Source organism: Hipposideros armiger, unplaced genomic scaffold (assembly GCF_001890085.2).
Source record: "Hipposideros armiger isolate ML-2016 unplaced genomic scaffold, ASM189008v1 scaffold_217, whole genome shotgun sequence".
In the NCBI taxonomy this organism is placed as follows: domain Eukaryota; kingdom Metazoa; phylum Chordata; class Mammalia; order Chiroptera; family Hipposideridae; genus Hipposideros; species Hipposideros armiger.
In genome coordinates, this window is record NW_017731567.1 from 2,252,527 (window position 1) to 2,274,732 (window position 22,206).

The following is a 22,206-nucleotide window of genomic DNA, read 5'->3' on the forward strand; positions in this document are numbered from 1 at the left end:
GAGTGGATTGGTTTGTCTAAACCCCTATCTTTTGAGGAGTTCATGGGCACTGAAATTTAACCTGTATTCAAACTCATTACCCTTTACCACTCCAGTGGTAAAGTGGGCTAACATCTTTCCTTATGCCATGTTAAAAATAGAAAAACCTATACGTTCATTTGAGCATTATTTACAGTAGCCAAAATATGGAGGCAACCTGGGTGACCATCAAAGGATGGCTGGATAAAGAAGAGGTGGTACATATGTACAATGGAATATTACTCAGCCATAAAAAAGAATGAAACCTTGCCATTTGCTGTAACATGGATGGACCTAAAGGGTATTGTGCTGAGTGGAGTGAGTCAGACAGAGAAAGACAAATGCCATATGATTTCACTTATTTGTGGAATCTAAAGAACAAGATAAATAAATAAACAAAACAGAAACAAACTCATAAATACAAAAAACATTTTGAGGGTTCCCAGATGAAAGCGGGGTTTGGGGGGGTTGAATGAAAAAGGGGAAGGAGTTAAAAAGTGTAAATTGGTAGTTACAAAATAGTCACAGGGATATAAAGTAAAGCATAAGGACTATACAGTCAATAATAGTGTAATAACTATGGTGTCAGATGGGTGCTAGATTTATCAGGGTGATCACCTTGCAAGTTATACGAATGTCTAACCACTATATTGTACACCTGAAACTAATATAATATTGTATGCCAACTGTAACTGAAAAAAAAACTCACTTAAAAAAATACATAGACCTGCTCATAGGATAATAGATTACAACATTAATTATGTGTAGCATGAAAAGAACATTCGCACCTTCTTTCTCTCACCTCATGCTTCATCATCTCAGGAAGGGAGGCAGCCACGATGATACTATTTCAGGCAGTCCCTGGACCGTTAAAAAAAGCACTTCAGATGCCTTATCTTCTACTTTTCCCCCTGATTTTCCCACTAACTCAAGACCTACTCTGACTACACATATATTAAAAAAAGAAAAAGATTAAAAAAATAGAAGAAGAAGAAAAGAAAAATTGCATAATAACGTCCTCTCAACACTATGAGCTTTGGAAGAAAGTTTTCAATAGTGACTAAAAACGTATCAGTGCACTACTGTTAGTGTATTTTATTTCCATGGTTCCTGGAAGACTTATGAAGCTTTCAAATGTCCAATTTTCCTTTACTGGTTGAGAAGCGCATATCAAGTCCTGCATTGTCTTTTAAGGTTTGCCAGGTTTCCCATCTTAGACTGATCTCCCAGTTTCCACCACTGACTATGCGGGGCACTGTTTGAACCTTAAGGGCTGCCTTTCCCCAAATGCAGTAGAATCCAATATAATTAGAACAAATTACAGAAATGATCCAGTGAAAACATTTATTTTAATATTTGGTGAGGGAAAGTTTAAAGTAATGTTTAAAGGAAAGAGCATAGCTCTTTATTATTCATGATGAGTGACTAATTATTAAGTAAATTTAAACCGAAAAATGTCAAAGGCTAAAATGAAATCCAAGTTGAATATAGGTCAAGAAAAGAGAGTTTTGCCTTAAAAAGCATGAGTCTTTCTTTCAATAAGTTCTATTTTAGTATGTCTCCACACCCTATTCTAGAAAGACATAAAAGCATACATTCCAGCATACAGCTCTCAGTGGGATGCAGAGAATGCTTCTGTCATATTGTTAGTATTATACTCAGTGATGTTTAAAGGTAGACAAGTCCTTTTTGAAGTAATCAACCAGTCTTACCAGAGTGAAATGTATAGCTACGTAATGGTCCCAAAGAACTAATCATGCACAACTTCAGCAATGATTAATATTGCCACCATGCTATTCTAATAAGCTAGATGCCTTATAAAGTAGGAAATCCTTGACATTGACGTAGCTTTTCAAGTTGGCATGCTTAGTCTTAAAGCTGGGATTACAGATTTGGCCATCTGTTTAGCCAGTAGTTTCTTAGAACCCTCCCCTTTCTCACTTCTTTCCACATCAAATTTATAGAGACATACTCAGTAGACAATAAAGAGCTGAAGTTCTCTCTCTATGTCCTGTCTCCAGCTCAGACTTTCTCTCCTGGTACATTGGGAGCTGATGGAGGCCAGAGTCTGTGACATCCATCCTTGTAGCCCTAGCATCTAGCACAGAGGATCATGGAGTAAATCTTCATGCACTACTCTTTAGATTAGCTCAACTGGATTGGATTGGATCAGATCAAAGGGAATAAGAAATAAAACAAGTCTGCCTTTATCATTTTTAAAACAATTTCTTATTTGAGTATAAAGTGAAAATACATAGCATGACATTTATTATATATCTTAAATGGCCCTTCTCTGTCATCATTTTTTAATGAACTGCCTTGGATATAGTCTACTGTCAGCAGCCTGGATCCAACCAAATAGATTTGATTAGAAAACTGAAAGTGGTATTTCATCATGGTAGGCTGATAAATTATAATGAATAAACCCCATCATGGTATATTACTTAAAGTCATACTAATAGAAAGTGAAAAGCTTTAAATAAACATGGCTTAAAAATAGCTCATTATGTATATGTTAAAAACTTTTTGTATCACAGAGGTACAGACAGAGAAAGCCTTCTTGTAGAAGAAATATGTGAGACTTTCAGTGCAATTAGTTCACTTTAGGACACAGAAAAGGAAACCAAGCTTATCATACTCCAAATTGATGTAATACTTAGATGAGTACATTTATGCATGTGCATCATAGAAAAAGATCCTGGAAGTGTAAATAATATGCCACATTCAGTTGTTAAGCAACTATTTCTACCAATTAGCAAAGCATTCCTAAAAGGACAGGCTTGTAACCAAGGGATGTGCTGCAGACTTCTGATTTTTTGACCAATGTTGTTTAAATCCACACACTTTGATTAATATATAAAGAGCAAATAAAAGTTCTAATGCAATAGTTCCTTGGAAATGAACAACAGCCTATAGATGTGTCACTAAAACAATTCAAAAGTAGTTTAGAAGTAAGATAGAAAACAACTTTTTATTTTATATTTTTTCAGTCCCCTTAATATCTCACACAATGGTTGGAGAAATTTTCTCACAGACAATAGTATTTGGCCTGATATATCTGAAGATGAGCTATACCCGTGTTATTTATACCTGAAGAAATGTCCTAAGAGACAGTCAGATGTGCAATTCAACACAGTGTGTCTAGAAACTGCATGGTTATGCTTGCAGCTCTCATTTATTGATAATAATTATTCTTTATGAGCTAGCTGATACTCAGGAAAAAGTGTATTTTGTCTAGATTGATTCCCCTTTTGCTTTTTTCTGTCTGTCTTCGTGAATATAGCTAAGGAGTATCCTCTTAAGCTGTTGCAATGTCACAAGAGGGAAAAATATTTTCTTCTAGACTTATAAGACCTTGGAGACTATGAAGGTTTGAGGATTATTTTTTCAAACATAAAACAAAAGAAGCCAGACATAAAAGGGTACATACCGAATAATTCTACTTATGTTAAGCTCAAAAACAGGCACAGCTAATCTGTCCTGCCAAGATAGTGGTTACTTACCCTTGGGGTCAGGCTTCTGGGCTGCTGGGAAATGGTGTGTTTCTGGCTACACGAGTGGGTTCAGTTTGTGAATATTTCCTTAGCTATTCCTTTATCCTGTGGGTGTATGCTATACCTCACTAAAAGAGTCTAAAAGAAAGCAAACATTAAAATAGAAATGGAAAGCATTCAGATTGCCTTTTCCTAATTCCAACAGCATATTCTAAAAGGGCTCATGGTAGTCAAATCACAATACTTGTCCCAAACCTTAAGACTGTTTAGCAGCACAACCAGAATTTCCGACCGCCTGTTTCCATGTCTTGCTTTCCCCCCCCCCCCAATCACAAGCTGGGTTCACCTGTAAGGCCCACGACACAGCCTGCTGGCTGGAATCAGTCACCCTTTTCCTGTGAGTCACACTGTTCTCCATGTTAACAGGTGAGCTGTGCGAGGAAAAGCTGGACTTCTGTGCCCAAGACCTGAACCCCTGCCAGCACGACTCCAAGTGCATCCTGACGCCCAAGGGATTCAAGTAAGTCAGAGGCCGCCTCGGAGCTCTCACGGGCCTCTCTCCTCCATCCTCCTTTCAGGACCAGGCTTCACGCCTTTGCTCACGATTAAAGGCACAGACGCTCTAGTGTCAGTGGCATTTGTGTAAATGTTCATCGACACCATGGGCATTTTTTTTTTTTTAGTACACTAAAACACATAAAAGAGCGTTTCCTTTTGTGTTACCAAGACCCTTCCTGGGAAGTCATGTATGAAGTAAAGTAGACTTTGACTGTATTTACCTCAATTGATTTGAAGGCCAAATACATTTGTAATACCTGCTGGGTGTTCTATTATCTGAATGTAAGTCTATGGTAAAATCAGTAATTTAATTTAATTTAACTGCAAATGTGTTGATCTGCAGCAATGCTTTTAACTATCCAAGGTGAGGAAGATAGAGTGACCATATGTCCCAGGGGGCCCCCAGGACTGTCCAAGTTTGTGCCTGCTACCTGTGTAATTATAAATTCCCTTCACTTGCACGTCTTGTGTGGGCTGCTGAAGCACTCTGTCACTCTACATAGAGGGCTCCCTCAAGTGAACTCAGAACTTCAAAATCGTTTGTTAGGGCCTCCTCAGCAATCTTCCTGAAATATGTTTTATATCAAGTTACATTACTCCTTGGCCACAACCCTGAAATATTGTGAGGGTCTATTACTAGCAACTTCTCTTCATAGAGATAGCAGTGGTTTAGAGATCCTCTTCTCCAAATTCTTCCTTTTAAACAGGAGAAAACCATGGCCCAGAGAGGTCAGTGGCTGTCCAAATATCTCCAGGTTATTCATTGGCAGTTCCCAGCAGGGTGATTTTTCTAGCACAGGTTCCCTGTAAGAAGTTTCATAGTTTTTGAATATTACAGTTGATTTATTATGGAAGGTAAGCTGGGTTCTCAGGAATTACACAGTCGGTTCAGGAGATAATAAACAAATATTATTTGTCCCTTTACATATTTATTCAGCACCTGCCATGGGTCCGTGGCAATACTATCATCTTATGATTTTATCGTGCTTTATAGCTACTCACTTTCACATACTTTCTCTTCTCAGTGAAATGACTCAGTCTTAATTGACATAGGATTCAGAGAATTGAGAATTACTGAGGTCAAGAACAGTTTTAGAAGAAGAGATGGGATTTGAGCTGGGACTCGAACATATCGAAACTTGTCAACAGATCATCAGACATTCTAAATTGGATGGAAGGTGGGGTCAATATTAACACACCTCCACTTCCTTAAAGATCAATCTGAATAAAATATTTATTCTCAGGTTTTATTTAGAGAATATTTTTGATGCCACTTGGTTTACAGTTCATTGTTTTGGAATATACAGATACAGTGGCAGCACCTGCCGATTTCATTTGATGCCTTATTGAAAAGAAAATAGTATCTTTGATTGTACTTTTCATTATATTTTGGTGTCAAGCCCTATGCAAAAACCACAAGTCTTATTGAAATCTTATGCAAAATTCTGTATCGCATTTCGTTCCTCTAAATAGTGTACATAAATTACTTGAACTCCTAATGTCTTTGCTCTGCCCACAATTGAATTTGGCAAATTGAAAGTCTATCACTTGCATAACACATGTTATCATTTCTCAGATGAATTAGTCAGTAAAGAAGGTGTTTTTCCGTAACTGCTTATCTGCTACCCCAGTTTCACAGGAGACTGTGTGTTGTAATTATAAGATAAAACATTAGTAAGACTTAATGGAAATCATTAACAAATGAGGGAGCTCGCGTTCAAAACGATGAATACCTAGTTCACTATTTTCTATTACTATCCTTTAGCTTGCGTACTCTTAAAAGCGCATCATACTGGATTATGGGGTAGCTGATTTGGGAAGCCATTGTTTTCAGCAGTAATTTGTAAGCTTGTTTTACAGCATGTATGCAACTTCACAGAAGACAGGTTAAATCATTGTATATGGTGTTGCTCCCATATTATAAATAATTGCACAGTGTGGGCAAGGGAGTTGCAAAAAGAAAATGGACCTAAAAGCCAAAACTATACGAAGCTGTTAAAGAAAAATTCCTACTGACAAATGTTGTTTGGACACGTCGTGCTGTTACTTTAACTTCATTTTCTTATTACTAAGCCAAGAGAGCTGGTTTTCCTTCTCTCGCTTTATTCTATACCTCATAAATCACCTAAATTGCTTGAAGATATTTTTAGCCCACGATATGCCATAAGCAGTATTTTCAAGCATGCATCTTACTTAGTCAGCTTTTGGGCTTCTAAACGGTATATTTTATGGGCTTTCCTTTCTTCCTCGCTGCTTGTCAGACAGTGGAGTTGAGGGAATATGATAGGTTTTATTGATAACACAAACTTGACTGAATTCTTAATTAAATAGTTTCTGCCTGTTTTAAAACGAGGCCTGAAGAGCAAAAGAAGGCAAAAAAAATGTTGGTCATAACGTGACTCCCAAGTTCTCATGGGCTTGAAAAATGGTTATTTGTAGAGAAGAGAATATAAAATAGCTCTTAAGACAGCCACTGTGGTGAATATATCACTCTCTTATCTTTTACTTTGATTTCTTGTCTCAGATAAATAATTCAGAGCATTTCAAAGCCTTTCTTCTTTCTTTTAATGCCTGGCACTTGAGCAGCCCTGCTCGCGTTAACACCCGCGGAAGGTCCCTTCCTGGTGCTCGCCCATCTATTTGCGAGAGTCTGTGGCCACTTAGGATCCATTTCGCTTCAGACTTGTTTACTTTGCTCTGTTATGATTTAGCTTTAAAACCACTGGCTCTAGGGCAAGCGTGCTTATGCAGTGAGCTCATTTTCTTCCTTAATTCATGCTCGCAGAGCTGAAAGCCTGTGTGCTACCACCCTGATTTTAATTCATCAGCTCTGCAGCAACTCTTAAATCCCGATGTTGCATTTTCAGACAAAACCCCTGGCATTCAGTCATGTCCACATGCATGGGGGTATTTTTAATTATCCTCATTCCATTAAACCCTAATGGCTTTGAAATAGAAAAGTGGATAATTACTACAGACTAAACCATAAAAACTATTATAGGATTATAAAGACTTAATAGAATTATTTTTAAAATACCTACCATTTATTGAGCATGCATTATATTATCAAACACTATGCTAATTATTTTACAGATAATGTTTTCTTTTGTCTTTTAACAAACCTAAGAGATGGCAATCATTTTACTCTGTATATGTTACAGAGAAGGAAGTGAACATTTAAATTAAGTAACTGAGTCAAGATGACATACATTTAAGGATGAAGCCAGAAAACCAACCCAGTTCTGTCTAAACTCAGTTCTAGTCTAAATTCTGTAGAGCTAAACCATAGTTTCCCAGTTTATTTGTTTGTTTTTTTAGGTCAGCGAACCCTTTCTTAAACCCAAAACAGAAATGCTCCTGGAAAGCCAATATGTAAAACTAACAAATCACAACAGGAGAGTGTTGTGGGGCAGAGGGAGGACAGAGGGAAGCTTCCAAAAGTAGCCCCCATGGCCATACCTGTAGGGCGTCCATGGTCCCCGATAGCTCCACACAGCATAGCTCGAAAACCGCAGTCCTTGCTTTTCCTCACGCAACTATACAGTCTTGGGTCCTTGGTGTCATAGCTAGAGATTCCTATGGTCAGCGCTAGAGAATGACAGGTTTTAAAGAGAGCCCTGAGGAAGTAATTCTCTAACAGCATAGTGCAGTGGTTAGAAACCCAGGCAGTCTTATCAGATTGTTTGAGTTCAGTTCCTGGCTGTGACACTTACAAGTTCAATGTCCTCAAACAATCTGTCCTTTAGTTTCCTCACGTATAGAGGAGAGTAGTGGTACCACCAATGCCATAGGGCTATAGGAAGGATTCAGTGAATCCATATAGCCAAGTGGTTAGCACAGGGTCTGGCACAGAGACGGTGCTCAGAGAACGTCAGCTCTATCGCAATCCCTGGTTCTCTCCCGCTCAGTGCACCTGACACCCTGTCTGCCCCCCTCATCACCACCAGAATGAACAGGATGGAAAGCTACCCACGAGACTGGCCCCAGGAATTCCGCATCAGTTCCCCTACCCCGCTCCATTAGGTCAGCCCTGTTCTACCGTAATGATAATCTGCACTCATTATGAATTAGGGCACCCAGTGTTAAAGTGTTTTCCATGAAAGTATTTTTATTCCAGTGTATCCATTCTCTATTGGAAAACTTTAAAAATGTTATTTATTTAAAAATATGCTTAATATTCTTAGTAAATTTAACAACATAGCACTTGTATCATCTCAGCCGCTGAAATGAATTAGAGCTGAAAATAAGAAGACACTATAGGCAAGTAAAGTGGGGAAAGAAGGGAGGGAGAGAAGAAGGAAGGAAGAAAAGGAAAAGAGGAAAGGGAAGGGAAGGAGGGAGGGAGGTAGGGAAGGCAGAACGGGAGGGAGAAAGAGAGGGAGGGAGAAAGGAATGGAGGAAGGGAGGAGGAAAGTAGGAAAGCAAGAAAGATAGAAGGAAGGGAGTGAGGGAGGGAGGGAGGGAGGTACCCTGGTGCAATGATTCTGTTCTTATGTGGATTGCTGGTGCTTGCTTTCATTAGGGAGAGAAAACCACCATTCTTCTGGTGGATCACAGTGAGAAACCATGGAAGGCTTGGCAGACCAGTACTATTTTCTAGGCAATTTGGGGGCTCCCTGAGCCTGTTCTAAATAAGTATTTTTTTAAAGAACGTGCTATTTCTTGTAGATGAAATGCAACTATTTTACTTATTTTGGCTCAGTTGGGTCTGAAACCATTTACCTGCTTGTCCAAACAGATGTGACTGCACCCCAGGATATATAGGCGAGCACTGCGATGTTGACTTCGATGACTGCCAAGATAACAAGTGTAAAAACGGAGCCCGCTGCACAGATGCAGTGAACGGCTACACGTGCGTCTGCCCTGAAGGTTACAGGTAAAAGAAACACACCTCCGTCTCACAGGACTCAATTCACATCGGCAATTGAGTAAAATCTCATCAGCGTATGATTTCTGCTTTTTCTTTAGTGGCTTGTTCTGTGAATTTTCTCCGCCCATGGTCCTCCCTCGTACCAGCCCCTGTGATAATTTTGATTGTCAGAATGGAGCTCAGTGCATCATCAGAATAAATGAGCCAGTATGCCAGTGTTTGCCTGGCTACCAGGGAGAGAAGTGTGAAAAGCTGGTCAGTGTGAATTTTGTAAACAAGGAGTCTTATCTTCAAATTCCTTCGGCCAAGGTTCGGCCTCAGACGAACATCACTCTTCAGGTAAGATTTCCCCCACCAGCAAGAGCTGATCTTACCTTAAGCCAAATTCAGCTTCAAAGCATCAACACCATGGTAGTGAGTGATATTATTTCTTAAACAGTTACAGGCTGACAAAAAAAATCGTTCCTTGTGTGAAAAGCTTAATCTTCTCGCCAGCGTTTGTATTTTTCAAAATTAAATGGGAACCAGGTATTTTTATTCATTACTTGATTGTTTGAAACACACACACACACACAGCAACAAAATGTATCTCCTTGGTTTCTGCTTGGGTGAAGGCATTTCCTTCATTTAGTTTTACGGTTCTGTAGTTAAGGCTCTGCACAGGGAAAGGCATTTCTTAGAAAACCTGCATTTGAGAAGAGGGCAGGTGACACAGAGCATGCTTTGGCAAAATATTCAGCAAGTGTCTTTTAACTGCTTGACCGACACCTTTAAGAATCAACACAAAATTGGCAGACTCATTTATTGTAAGTCTTCCCATCAAACCATTGTGTACCTTTAAGCCAGTGATTCAGATCCCTATAGACAAGATTAGACAAGAGCAGAGGTAATAAATTTAGGGTACATGGGGCAAGTTGGGGCTGCATGTTTGTTTTATCTGCTAAGCAAAATATTTTGATGTTTTGAATTCAGATGGCTTTAGCCTATTTCCTGTAGCCCCACCCACTCCTTACAGGGTTTACACTCCTTTGAGGGGCAGGGGGTTCTTTCGAAGTCATGAGGAATGGGACCCTGGAGGCAGACGGCTTCTTTAAAAAGCCTGTCTCCTTACCTTCCAGCATTTCCACACTGGGTGGTTATGAGAAGTACCCAGCGGTGTTCAGCCTTAAGTCCTAACTTGAACAGAGCTGGTCCTTCAAAAGCCCCCAAAAGCCGGCAGACGGGATAAAAACAGAGATTTCCCCTTTTGCTCCGGGCTATAACTGTAAAGAATTTGCTTTTTAATATGTAAAATCAATCTTGCTCAATGCAGTCACATTTCACATATGCCATAAATAAAGCCCATCACAGAACCGAAAACAAACAAACAGCAGGTAAGTGAAACTCTCCGGAAAAGAATGCTCTCAGCATAGCCAGTGGAGCTTACTGTGGTATTTATTGTTCTTTTTAACAGAACAGAAACCTGCTCATTTTATTTCTGATTAGTTTTTATCATGCTCTGCTGAGAAAATATAGTTTGAAATCCAATGGGGCAAAGCTTGATTCACTTTAAATACTGTGAACTCTAATGGTGTGGAAAATATTTTTCAACTTTAATTTCCTGAAGTATAAATTATGTACGTAAATTCCTTATTTTTGCGTATTCCATAAGCCGTGCATCTTTAAGCTTTATCATTGCCAATATATACAGAGAGAATAAAAATATGCATTTGAATATTAAAAACCTTTTTAAAGTTCTTTATAAATGTATTTGCAACAAAGTAACTTAGAGTAGGTCATCTTTCAAGTAACCTTTTCAGCGTACATTAGTATTTTCTCATAGCCATAAGGAAAAAAATAAAGTTTCTTCCCTAAGCAGTCTTGTGTCTTTTTGATGAAGTATGTTTGGATGAGTCTACATCTTACTAATGTCATGGGCACTTCCTATTAGATTGCCACCGATGAAGACAGCGGAATCCTCCTGTACAAGGGGGACAAAGACCACATCGCTGTAGAGCTCTACCGGGGACGTGTTCGTGCCAGCTACGACACCGGCTCCCACCCGGCTTCAGCCATTTACAGGTGACGATCTGTCAGTTCCTGGTGAAGGTGAAAACAATTGTTTCGTGAAGAACTGCTTCTCCTCCCTTATTTCATAGTGGGGAGGGAAGGGCATAATTGACTACCACAGACTCTACGATAAGCAGGAACAGAGAGCTCACTTCAGATGGATCACTGGAGGAGAGATTTAGCAGAGGACTGCAGGTGTCCCCCACTATCTGAGAGTGAGCATTCCTGGGAAACCTTTCCTAAACCAAAATGGCAGAAAGCGCAGAAGCAATTACTTAGAGGAGTCATCGCCTTGCTAACAGATGCACTAAATAAGTCGAGATTAAAGCACAGACGCTCACAGACAGTTCAAAGCTGAGGCGGTTGGGTGTTGAGATGCTGAGGGTGGTTCCGGGAAGCAGCGTGGCGCGGCCACACTCCCTGTCCTGGTGCACGCTGCCTCTCTAGCGGCTCGCTGCAAAACAAGCGCAGAACGCCGTTTTCACTTTGCTGGTTTTTTTCAGAAGTGAACATCCTCTTCGGATTTCTTTTGGTTAGGGAAAACAGGTGCTCGCATAGGTCTTTGATCAAAGCCAACTTTTGAAAAGCAGGGGAATACCTGTATTTACAAAGATTGGTAGGGATAGCATGTTAACCTAGGGGCTAGCAAGGAAGGATGCGGCTCTGACCCATAGGCTTGAAGGAGTGAAAGGAGGCATCAGTTATGGGAAGCCAGACTCTGAAAAGGAATTGTGGAGAGGAGGAGGCTGTATGACAAGAGCTGTGACCTTCAATGGAGGGATGCAGTCAGCCCTCAGGCCCGGAACTGGGTTATAAATACCCAGACCTCACTCTCTGTCCTCCCAACGGTCTCCTGCCTGTGCTTCCCTTTGGCCAAATTAGATGCCAGGAAACAAAGAATCCACTGATCGCAGGAATATAGCTGACACCTGAGCCTCCCGGGGCTCAGAGCAGGGGGAACACCTGTACAGGTTAGGTCTAGAGAAGCAGCTGCAAGACAAGCCAACACTGAGTAATTTAAAGTTACTATTCATGCATCACATGTTTATGGAGCACCTACTATGTGCCAGGTACTGTTCTAAACTTTCAGGAATAGAACACCTGCCCTTAGGGAGCTCACATGTAATAGCCCGGTGGATGCCTACAATGTGATAGGTCATCTTATTCATTTTGGAAGTTTTTGAGTCATATAATGATATTGATGGTATATCGGAGATATGAAAGTTGATGGGGCATAAAGTTTGCTGGGAGTGTGCTTTTTGCATAAGGCTGACCTTCAGAGGCCCTCCCTTGGGTCTCAACACCAACTCGATCACCTCGTTCACGTCTTCACATGTAGACATAGAGCAGGATCACAAATTTAAAGCAGGGTCATAAAGTCATATGCAGTCAGTTTTTCCAGGCAGGGCACTTAACTGAACCAAGGAAACCAACTGAAAGAAAATAATAGGTTCTCATTCTGTTACTCTTGAAGAGATCTAACTTTTCAGAGAAGTATTCCTTGGTTACAAATAGCCTTGCGGTTGGCGACATAGTGGGAGTGGTTGTGAAGTGAACCAAAAGCAAACCTTTGTCTCAACAGGACTAAGCTACATCTACCCGGCTCCCCCCGAATGCTGCCATGTGAAATGTTGGTTTGCCAGAAGAGAACTCCAGAGTTTTCAAGCAAACACAGAAATCTGAAATATTTTTTAATATAAAGTGTTCCCCCCTTTAAATATTCACATTATTTAAAAATATCATATGTGGTGAACAAAATGCATCGATAGGCCAAACAAGCATGGTGACAAATCTGTGGGCATTGATTGGGACATGAAATGGAGATATTATTGATATTATTCATATATATATATATATATATATATATGTATCAGTGAGTTTCAAAGCCTTCACATTCCTAGTTGATCCTTCATAGCAGTTCCAGGAAAGTCGATGTCAATTTTAACCATGAATGGAATTCAATAAATCCTTTTGGTGGAGAGCTGACCCACTTGGGAATATTTACAGCATGAAAACAAACACATAATTATCGGTTTCCAAGTGGAGTACAATCGTTATTCCATCTCAAAATGGTGATGAATCAGTGCCAACATTTTAGATATTGCCAGGCCTTAAATTATATAGCCTCAATTTGACTCAGCTCGTAAAAAGATTTCAGAATATTGATTTTATGGTTCATTTTTCTTTTTGATTTTTTCTTGTTTTGTTTTATTTCATGCAATGAAACTGCAGAGAACTCTCGGAAACCATAGGAAAGGTTTATGTGAACATTAAAGCTAGTGTTCACATAAAATATACTTAAAATATTTCTATATAAGTTATAGCAACTCAAGTGATTGTATCCAACTGAGGACTTAATATAAAGAGCTTATTTTTAGTTTATGTTCATTATCTTTTTTTTTTTTTTTTGCCTAACAAACAATAGAGCATACCCTGTGACATTTATGAAAAGGAATAATACCATGTTGCACACTTTTCATTATGAACTAGAAGTCTACATCTGTGCAAGTTTCTGCTTGCAGGCCATCTCATGGAGGCGCCTTTCTTGAGGTTCAGGGAAAACATAGCTTTCACTTAATTCTTGCTCTTTATTTTATAGCACAACAATCAAAAAAAAGTTATTACATTGTTTTTTAAGTAAAAGAAGCAACACTTTCCTAATTTAAGATAGAGCGATGATAGATTAATTTATCAATTAATATGGATCTCTATATAAATATATAATATTGAATATTCCAACTTGGGATGGAAAAATGCTTTCATAAAATACAGAGAGCGATTAAATTATTTCAATACATAGGAGAATCTAATATTTGACAAGTCATAATCATAGTAAATAAGATGTGTGTTTAGATCCACACATGGTCAATTACTAGTATATAAACTTAGAGCAGGTACTTAATCTTTCTGTGCCTCAGAATCCATATCTGTAAGAAACAATATAGAACCTACCCCATAAAGTCTGGGTATTAAATTCTCAACTCAGCTCTGTTCTCACTTCTCACTCAGTTGTATTCATTCTCATCTACCTTTTAGCAATACAGGAAAATATTTCCGGTATCTCTGGAGTATAGCAGAGGAGTTGAGTGAGTACCCTCTATCCTAAAATTAGCATTAGAAGTACAGATTGTTTACAATTTCTGTGAAGGGAAATTTGAAAATAGCTATCAAAATTGCAAATACATTTACTCTCTGACCTATGAAATACCACTTCTGGGGCTCGATCCTGCAGATATACCTGAAGACATACAAATGACATGTATGTGCACAAGGTAATTCACTGTGGCATTGGTTATAAAAACAGAAGTTAGGAAACAACCCACGTTTCTATCTAAATAAGCTATGCTACATCCACACAGTGGAATGTACTGTTAAAAAGAGAGGGAAGGGAGGGAGGGAGGTGATGAGGAAGTGCCCTGTGTGTGACATTGAAAGATTTCCAAGGTATATTACTCAGTTCAAAAGAAAAAAATAGTGAGGCAGAACAGTGTCAAAGGTGGGTAAATAAATGTATGTGTTTTTATTTCCATGTATTTGCATAAAGACAAAGTTAGGGATACAGAGTAAAGAGTGAAGTGGAAACAAGACCAGTAGATGAATACCATTTTATATGATTTTGATGTTTGAGCCATTTGGATGTCTTTACCACTCAAAACAAAAACTGAAGTATTGTAATAAAAAAGATCAGGTACACTAAAGCCAGTCTCCGTTGATTCAAGTCCCAGCTCTGCTATTAACTGTGTGTCTTCAGCAAATTGTATAAGCTCCCTGGGCCTCACCTGATAAATGGGTTAATAAAACATAGTTCCATCTTTGTGGGACTGTGGTAAGAATTTTATAATTTGATACATGTAAAATGTTTGGAACAATACATGCCAGTAAGTAAACAAGGGTAGCTATTGGGATTATAAATTCAGAAGGTCCAAGACTGAGTTTATTTCCTTTGTTTCACCCACACGTATGTCCCTGTTACATTCCTGTTTCAGTCAGAGGCATCACCATCTTCTTGGGCATCATAGGGGTAGCGGAGTTACTCTTAACCTCTTTCCTTCACATTCAACTTGAAATTCGTCCCACGCCTTAACTCTGCTCCTGCTAACTTTCTGGCATTTATCAAATCCTTCGGACCTTGCTCAGGCCTGATTAGAATGTGAGCTCTGATGAAAGACACCCCTTCTCCATCATTATAGCAAAATCCATCAATAACAATGTTACCACCAGCTTTCCCATAAGTCACTTAAGAAACATTTGGTTTGGTTGAATTCAATTTTCAAATCTTGATGTGTGTCCACTTTACATAACATTATTAAAAGTCCACCATGCTAATGTTGTAAAAGGAAGTATTTTTACTTATTCTTGTCTCAGAGACATTGCTCTGTTTAAGGTCAGTTTAACCGCATGATTTTATATTCTATAAGACTGACTTTGGTAAACTTTGTTTTCGAAATTATGCATTATCTAAGGTGTTATTGGAACATCGCATACAGGAATAATTTTGTGCATCAGGTGCGTCCTTTCAGTTGCCTGGATAGTTTTCAGCATTGATGGAAATGGATTTTTCACTTTAGTAAAATGAAATCTGATAACATTAGGGAAAAAGAATCACACATTAAGTTATTGTTTCCTTAGGATGTTTTTTGGTTTAAAAAGTTTCATTTTAGATGTCAGTTATTGTCTCAAATGGACTTATGTGAGAACCATTGTCTCACAGTCTAGAGGGAGTAGTTAACATGGCTTTAAGTGCGTGTAAGAAAACCCAAGATGTAGTGACGATTCCCCTTTCAGTAGAACTAAAGTGGCGTGCCCATTTTCTCATTTTATTTTCCACACCTGACAGGAGGTTGTGATTTCTTGTAGACACGCCTCCTGCTAACAGGGCCAGACACACAGGCAGTGGGGTGGAGCGTTGTCTCCAAATAGCATTCATCACGATCACCTGAAGGTCTGTTAGAACGCTGACCACTCGGCTCCACCACTGGCTTCTGGGACTCAGATCTCAGATGAGCCCCCGAATTGTCATTTGTCCACATTCCAAGGTGATGCTCTGGTCCAGGGGCCACAATGTCAGAACCACTTTGATAAAAGGGCTGTATTTGAGCTTGGTGGGCACCTCTTCTCATACCCAAGTTTCCTGACATCATACTGATGGTGGCCTCAAAACCAACCCTGTTGGGAGTATTTCCACCCCAGAAAATCAGTCAAATCCCAGGCTCTGTCTATTTCCGAGAGGCATTTGTTGAACATCTGCCAGTGCCCTGCTGTCTAGGGGTCTAATCAGCAGTGACAGAGCTGACACAAGCTGCCTAGCAAGTGAGTGAACGTAGAGTATCACACACGGGCTTAGTCATTACAGAGCTTAGAGAATAGCTTAAACAGGAACTGAGCAACAGTGCCATGAATGAATGAATGAATGAATGACAGCTCAGATTTAAAGCTTACATCAGCAGTAATCCCTCACACAGGAATGGAGTAACACTTTTTTTTTCTCAAGCAGCTGATAACTGATTGCCCTTCAAAGTGACTTTCTTTTCATCTAGATAGTTAGAAAGTTTTTATAGAAGTATTAATAAAAATGGTAGGCTTCTTTCTTCAGATTCAAATTAATATAATTTTTCAAACCAGAAAGCTTCTTTGGAAACATAGTCAACTACTGTTTAAAAACTAGGACATCAGATGAAGATCTCACAAACGTGCAGGATTGTGCCATGCTGTATAGTTTCGGTCTTCAGCGGGGAGCCTCTGTGCCTCCAGGGGATTTTCCCCTGATGACTCTTAGGCTTGGTTCACTACTGAGCATCAGAGTTACTCATCTTACAGGCCTAGATTTAATAATAGTAGTGATAATAATAATAATAGAATTGGGTCTCATTGGAGAAGCAAGCAATAGACAGAGTCTATATGGCCTTCTCATTCCCAAGACAAACACTGAGCCGTTCTTTATGTGCCGCATGGGAAGGCACCACTATTTACCAGCTTTATAACTTGGAGCAAGTTGCTTCATCTCTTTGTGCTTACGTTTCCTCATTAGAGCAATTGAAATAGTATCTGTTTTTCACGTGTGTCTGGGAGAATTGGCAGTAACAGATGTAAAGCATTTAGTACAGTGCTAAGCACAGAATGAGCTCACAGTAATTGGTAGTGATGTTAGATTAGGGAGACTCTTCATGCTCAGATCCCTGATGCTGAAGAAAAAATACCCACGTGCGAACATTATCATCTTACATGTGACTCTCGCTGTATGTTCAAATGTGGAAGGCCCTTTCTATGATAGTGCATTTTTATTTAAATTAGATAATTTGCTTCCAAAGTACTGATTAAAATATGACTTTCCTTGATAAGGTAACTTTTATAAAATGTCCTCGTGAAAAGTTTTATGCAGATACGTAAATACCTTCAATACCATTTGGCCTCCTGTTCCTTTTGATTTAAAGGGGAAGTCAGGGAATTTTTTTTTTTTTTACCATCCCACTCTGCAGTGTAAGTATCTTCAGACCAGAGATATCAAAATGACATGTGACCAGTTGAATTTGTCTGGTTCTTGATTCCTATCCATTGCACACAGATTCCATACGCCAACAGACACTTTAAAATTTTAAGGCCAAAAGCTGGCGCTTACATAAGCAAAATGAACTATTTATCTTTATTAAATTACTGAAATACCTGGATTTATGGTTGAGATAGGCATATACAAATGTCATTCTTCATGTGACATTTAAAATAGGAAAAGCCAAGACAAGTCAGAGCCCTTCTTCTATGCCCCGAGTGTTTAAGCTCTTTTTCTGTAGCAAACATAAGACATCGTTGAGTAACTGCTTTGTTTTCATACATCCATTTAGAAATTCAAGAAAATAAAATCTGAGGTAATAGATGATTGTAGTAACACTAAATTACATAATAATGGTAATAAATGCAATTTATGTTCCCAGTGGAAAGGCTCAATTGTTAAGTAGTTCACTTGTGACTTTTGTGAGTCATCAAATACATAGTTCCCTAGGGGGTGGTGAAAGGGAGTTTATCAATACCTATCAGAACCCAAAAGGATGTAATGCCTTTCAGGTGATTGGTAGGCGATGACTGTGACAGACTGTAAAATCGATGATGGCTCAGTTTTATCATGTAGCAACTGATGTGTCAGCCCCAGCTTTTATTTTAAAAGGGTGTGTAGACAAAGCATTCCCCAGTTTATCTCATGCTTTACAAGAATGCATGAAACGCCAATTTAGAATGCTCTTAGCTCTCACATCATCTCTTCAGGCCCCATACACACAATATCATTTTAAAAAACAAAGAGCCTGAAAACATTAATTTTACCATACATATCTGTTAAAAGGCCAGGGTAAGACCTCACTTAATTCTGGGGAAATATAAATGGAATTAAGCCCCGTGGTAACTCTTGCCAAATCCTGGAAAGAGAAGATTCGACACTGACAGCTTTGGGGAGGAAACAAACCTAGTCAGTCTGGGTGTCACTTACAATTGGGAATGTAGAACCCAAATCCAAGTTTCATATCTGTGTACTTCAGGTGCACTCTCATAACCTTCCAACTCTCATGATATTAGTACATATTTTTTTCACTCCTTAACTTTTAGAAAATACACAAAGTGTGCCACCATAATATAAGGTTATTTTCCATAGAACTTTATCCCTGGGCTATTTGGGAGAGAAATCATCTATTAAGGACTGATTATTAGTGAGAACACATGTTGATTGTGTAATACTAGGTGCTCCTCACGTGTTTCGTTGTAAAAATGATGCTTAATAATTAAAAGCACGTACTCTAGAACCAGTCAGCCTGGCTTCAAATCTGTTTAGACACTGGCTCTGCCACCATAGTACCCTACTGCCCAATTCTTAAGGTTATCATGAGTCTTAAATGAGTTAATAATACATGTAAAGTTCTTAGAACAGTACCTGGCTCATAGGATGTGCTATATAATTATTTGGTCATATCATTCACATTTCCCTGATGAGGAAAATAAAGCAGAGAAAAACTACCTGAAGTCACTAATCTAATGTCACACGTCTAATGAGACCTAGACAATCTGAACAAGATTTATCTCCCAGTATTATCCTTCAGGATATGGCTACTGAAAAATCCGAATTTTTAAATAAAATGCATCCTTTAGATGTACTGCCTGAATAATGCATGAAGCCTCTTAACTATCTGTAACTGTAATCCAGTTAGTAAGTTAGTATTACAAAAAATAAAAACAAAAACCTATATGTCATTCGTAGTACATCCCCGTTATTAAGGAGTACAGAAATAAGTAATGCATGGCTCCTGCTTTAAAGAATCTTACTCAGTTGTGCTGCATCAAACACCATTGTCGATGATGACATGCCTGGATTGATTGTCTAAGACTGGCGTGTGACCAAGAACCCATTCCCTAGGGCATAAGGGTCTTTTCTTTGCAATTGTTAAGAAAAAGGGCACCATTATTAATATTCATAACTTATTTAAGGTCAATGCTCATAGAACATTCTTATAAAACCACTTAGAGAGTTGTTTATGACCACAAAGGAAAAGAAATTGACTACTACCTTCTTAATGTGTATCTTTAATATACTCTTTTACTTAAAACTTTTAGTAATTTAAACAAGATATGCCCCCAAAGCAGTTATTATATTTCTGCCAGTCATTAGTATCATCTTACTATAATTAAAAGTAAAGCTGGACTAATTTCTTCCCGAAAAACATTCTGAAATATTTCACTGGATTATTTATATGGTGGTGGTGGTGGTGACAGTGATGGTGATACTAATATCTAATATTTAACTTTGTGCTTTTCCATATGCTGGATGCTTTGCTCTGCATTTAAAAAAATCATTTCATATAGACCTCAAATGTACCATAAGAGGGATAGCTATTTATTAGCATTTACTGAAGAGAAAACTGAAGTTTATTAGCAATTAAGTAACTTCTCTAAAGTCAAACATTTAATGAATGCAAGACCAGAATTCAAATCCAGGCTTACCTGACACCAAAACCTGTGTGCTTAACCGGTGTTTGATATTACTACTCAACATATCACCTTAGAAAACAGACATATTTAAGATCACTAATAGTTGCTATGCAACTTAGAGAATGACTTCTTTATATATTGTTCTTTCTGTTGATTTTAATGGTATGAATATCGGAATAATTAAATGTATAGAAGGCAGAAACATTGATGGGCATATATAACATTGATTGTTTTAAAAAATGTTATTTGAGGCAGGTTATTGAAGATCCCTGAACACATGAACTCTTCCAACCACTTAAAACAAGAGAACTCCAAATGTTTTTACAGTTCTGCAGAATACTTTATATTACTTTATATTGTTCTCAAATCACAAAAACTTTCTATTCTATGTAGGCACAAAATGGAAGAAGATTAGACTTTTGTGGTGAGAACCATGCAGCAATGTCAATACATTTTTGTTATTTTCCAAGCTTGACCTATCTGCAAATTTTAATATCAGCACCTGGAAATTTAAACAAATAACCTTGTGTAGAGAATATTAAGTATTCACAATCTTTCTGTCATGTGTGCCCATATTTCCATTTAGATCCTTTTTTGCAATCTTTGCAGTCAGTATACTAGTATATTAGCCCTTTAGTAGTCATTGTTTTCTTTTGGCCCCAACTTGCATTATGCCGTGTTTTGCCTCTATAGTAACAGGTGAGCATATTCCTGACAACTCACTGAGTCTGATCCTGTTTTCTTCAGTAGTCCTGTTTCACTGGTCCTGTTTCCATCGTCACCTGCCCTAACACTCCTGTTAGATTTACAGCCACACTTTAAAACCGTATAGCATCTACTTACTAATTGCACCTAACTTCATCTTATTTTATATCCTCATTTTTCATTTACCTCAGTTTCTTAATCTTCTTATTTTTATCCATTTTATGAATCTCTGTAAGCTCCCTAAATTGTTTTTTTTAGGATAATTGTTAGACTTGGTCCTCTAAAGTTATGAAAGAGAAACTGGAGAACCACTCTCACCACTAGACTCACTGGGTATGACGATGTTGTTAAGCTTTCTGTGTAATCTGTTCTTCCCAGCCCTCCATTGAACATAGACTTCTTCTTCACAGTACTAGCATCTGATGGATGGTCCTCTGAAAAATTCAAGGGAAGCTAAAGTATATTAATAAATAACCAATTTCAGTGATCCTACTGAGTTGGTTCTTACCGTATCTGTAGGTACCATGTTTCCCATGTATAAGACGCACCCTTTTTCGAAAAATTTGGGGTCTAAAAACTGGGTGTGTCTTATACAGTGGTTGTAGTTTTTTTACTTGCATTTCCTGCTTTTTTTTGCATTTGTTTTTGCACTCATACAACCACTGTATAAGACGCACCCAGTTTTTAGACCCCACATTTTTCGAAAAAGGGTGCATCTTATCCATGGTATATTTGATTCTGATAAGCCTTAATGTACAGTGTTGAAGAGAGCAGAAGCAAGTGATCTACAAACACTCATGTCCGTGGAAGATAGTTGGCACAGGTGGAGGCTCCTTGTCTTCTGAACACATTTTGGAGTAATCGTATCTCAGTAAATGGAGCCTTGTGGCATTTAAAAGCACATACATCAAGCATATTTTGTAATATCCATATGCTGGGAGAATGTCACTGGATAATAATCAAATGCACTCATTTCCTCTCCTCCCAGAAGAACAAGCTTATTTTGTATCTGTTGCTAAGAAATAGAAGTTGTATCTCCTTGAAAATATCTTTTATTTTTAAATCAACTACTGGTTTTTATCTTTATCATTGTTAGATAGTTGTGTCTTTTCCCTAGAAGTGCTTATTGGAGTTTATATTGTAATTTATTTGATAAAAAGAAAACAGAAGCATCAGCTAAGTTGTTTGTTTGTTTGTTTGTAGCGTGGAGACGATCAATGATGGAAACTTCCACATTGTGGAACTACTTGCCTTGGATCAGAGCCTGTCCCTCTCTGTGGATGGAGGGAGCCCCAAAGTCATCACCAACTTGTCAAAGCAGTCCACTCTGAATTTTGACTCCCCACTCTACGTAGGAGGTAAGCTGTCTTCCACATCCCGTGGGTCCCCAAACCCTGTGATTCTCATCTCAGACTAATTCTGAAGTTGTTGGTGGGTGTAGTGGTTGACCAGTAGTGATCAGTAGTGATCAATCATTGAAAGATGGACAACAAGGATAGTAAAGAAAGAGTCCTAGATGGGTGTTAAGGGACCATTTTGTCATCCCAG

The 22,206-nt window shown here is 38.5% G+C and overlaps 1 protein-coding gene across 14 annotated transcripts in view; it reads left to right on the forward strand.

Moving 5' to 3' along the window:
• SLIT2 (slit guidance ligand 2) overlaps positions 1 to 22,206 on the forward strand; it is a 345,645-nt gene that overhangs the window by 313,870 nt on the left and 9,569 nt on the right. For all 14 annotated transcript variants that reach the window (XM_019654250.1, XM_019654249.1, XM_019654251.1 and 11 more), the window contains 5 exons: positions 3,939 to 4,032; positions 8,809 to 8,946; positions 9,039 to 9,279; positions 10,871 to 11,001; positions 21,862 to 22,016. In XM_019654250.1, coding sequence (XP_019509795.1) covers positions 3,939 to 4,032; positions 8,809 to 8,946; positions 9,039 to 9,279; positions 10,871 to 11,001; positions 21,862 to 22,016 — 759 coding nt within the window. The remainder of the gene's footprint in view (positions 1 to 3,938; positions 4,033 to 8,808; positions 8,947 to 9,038; positions 9,280 to 10,870; positions 11,002 to 21,861; positions 22,017 to 22,206) is intronic.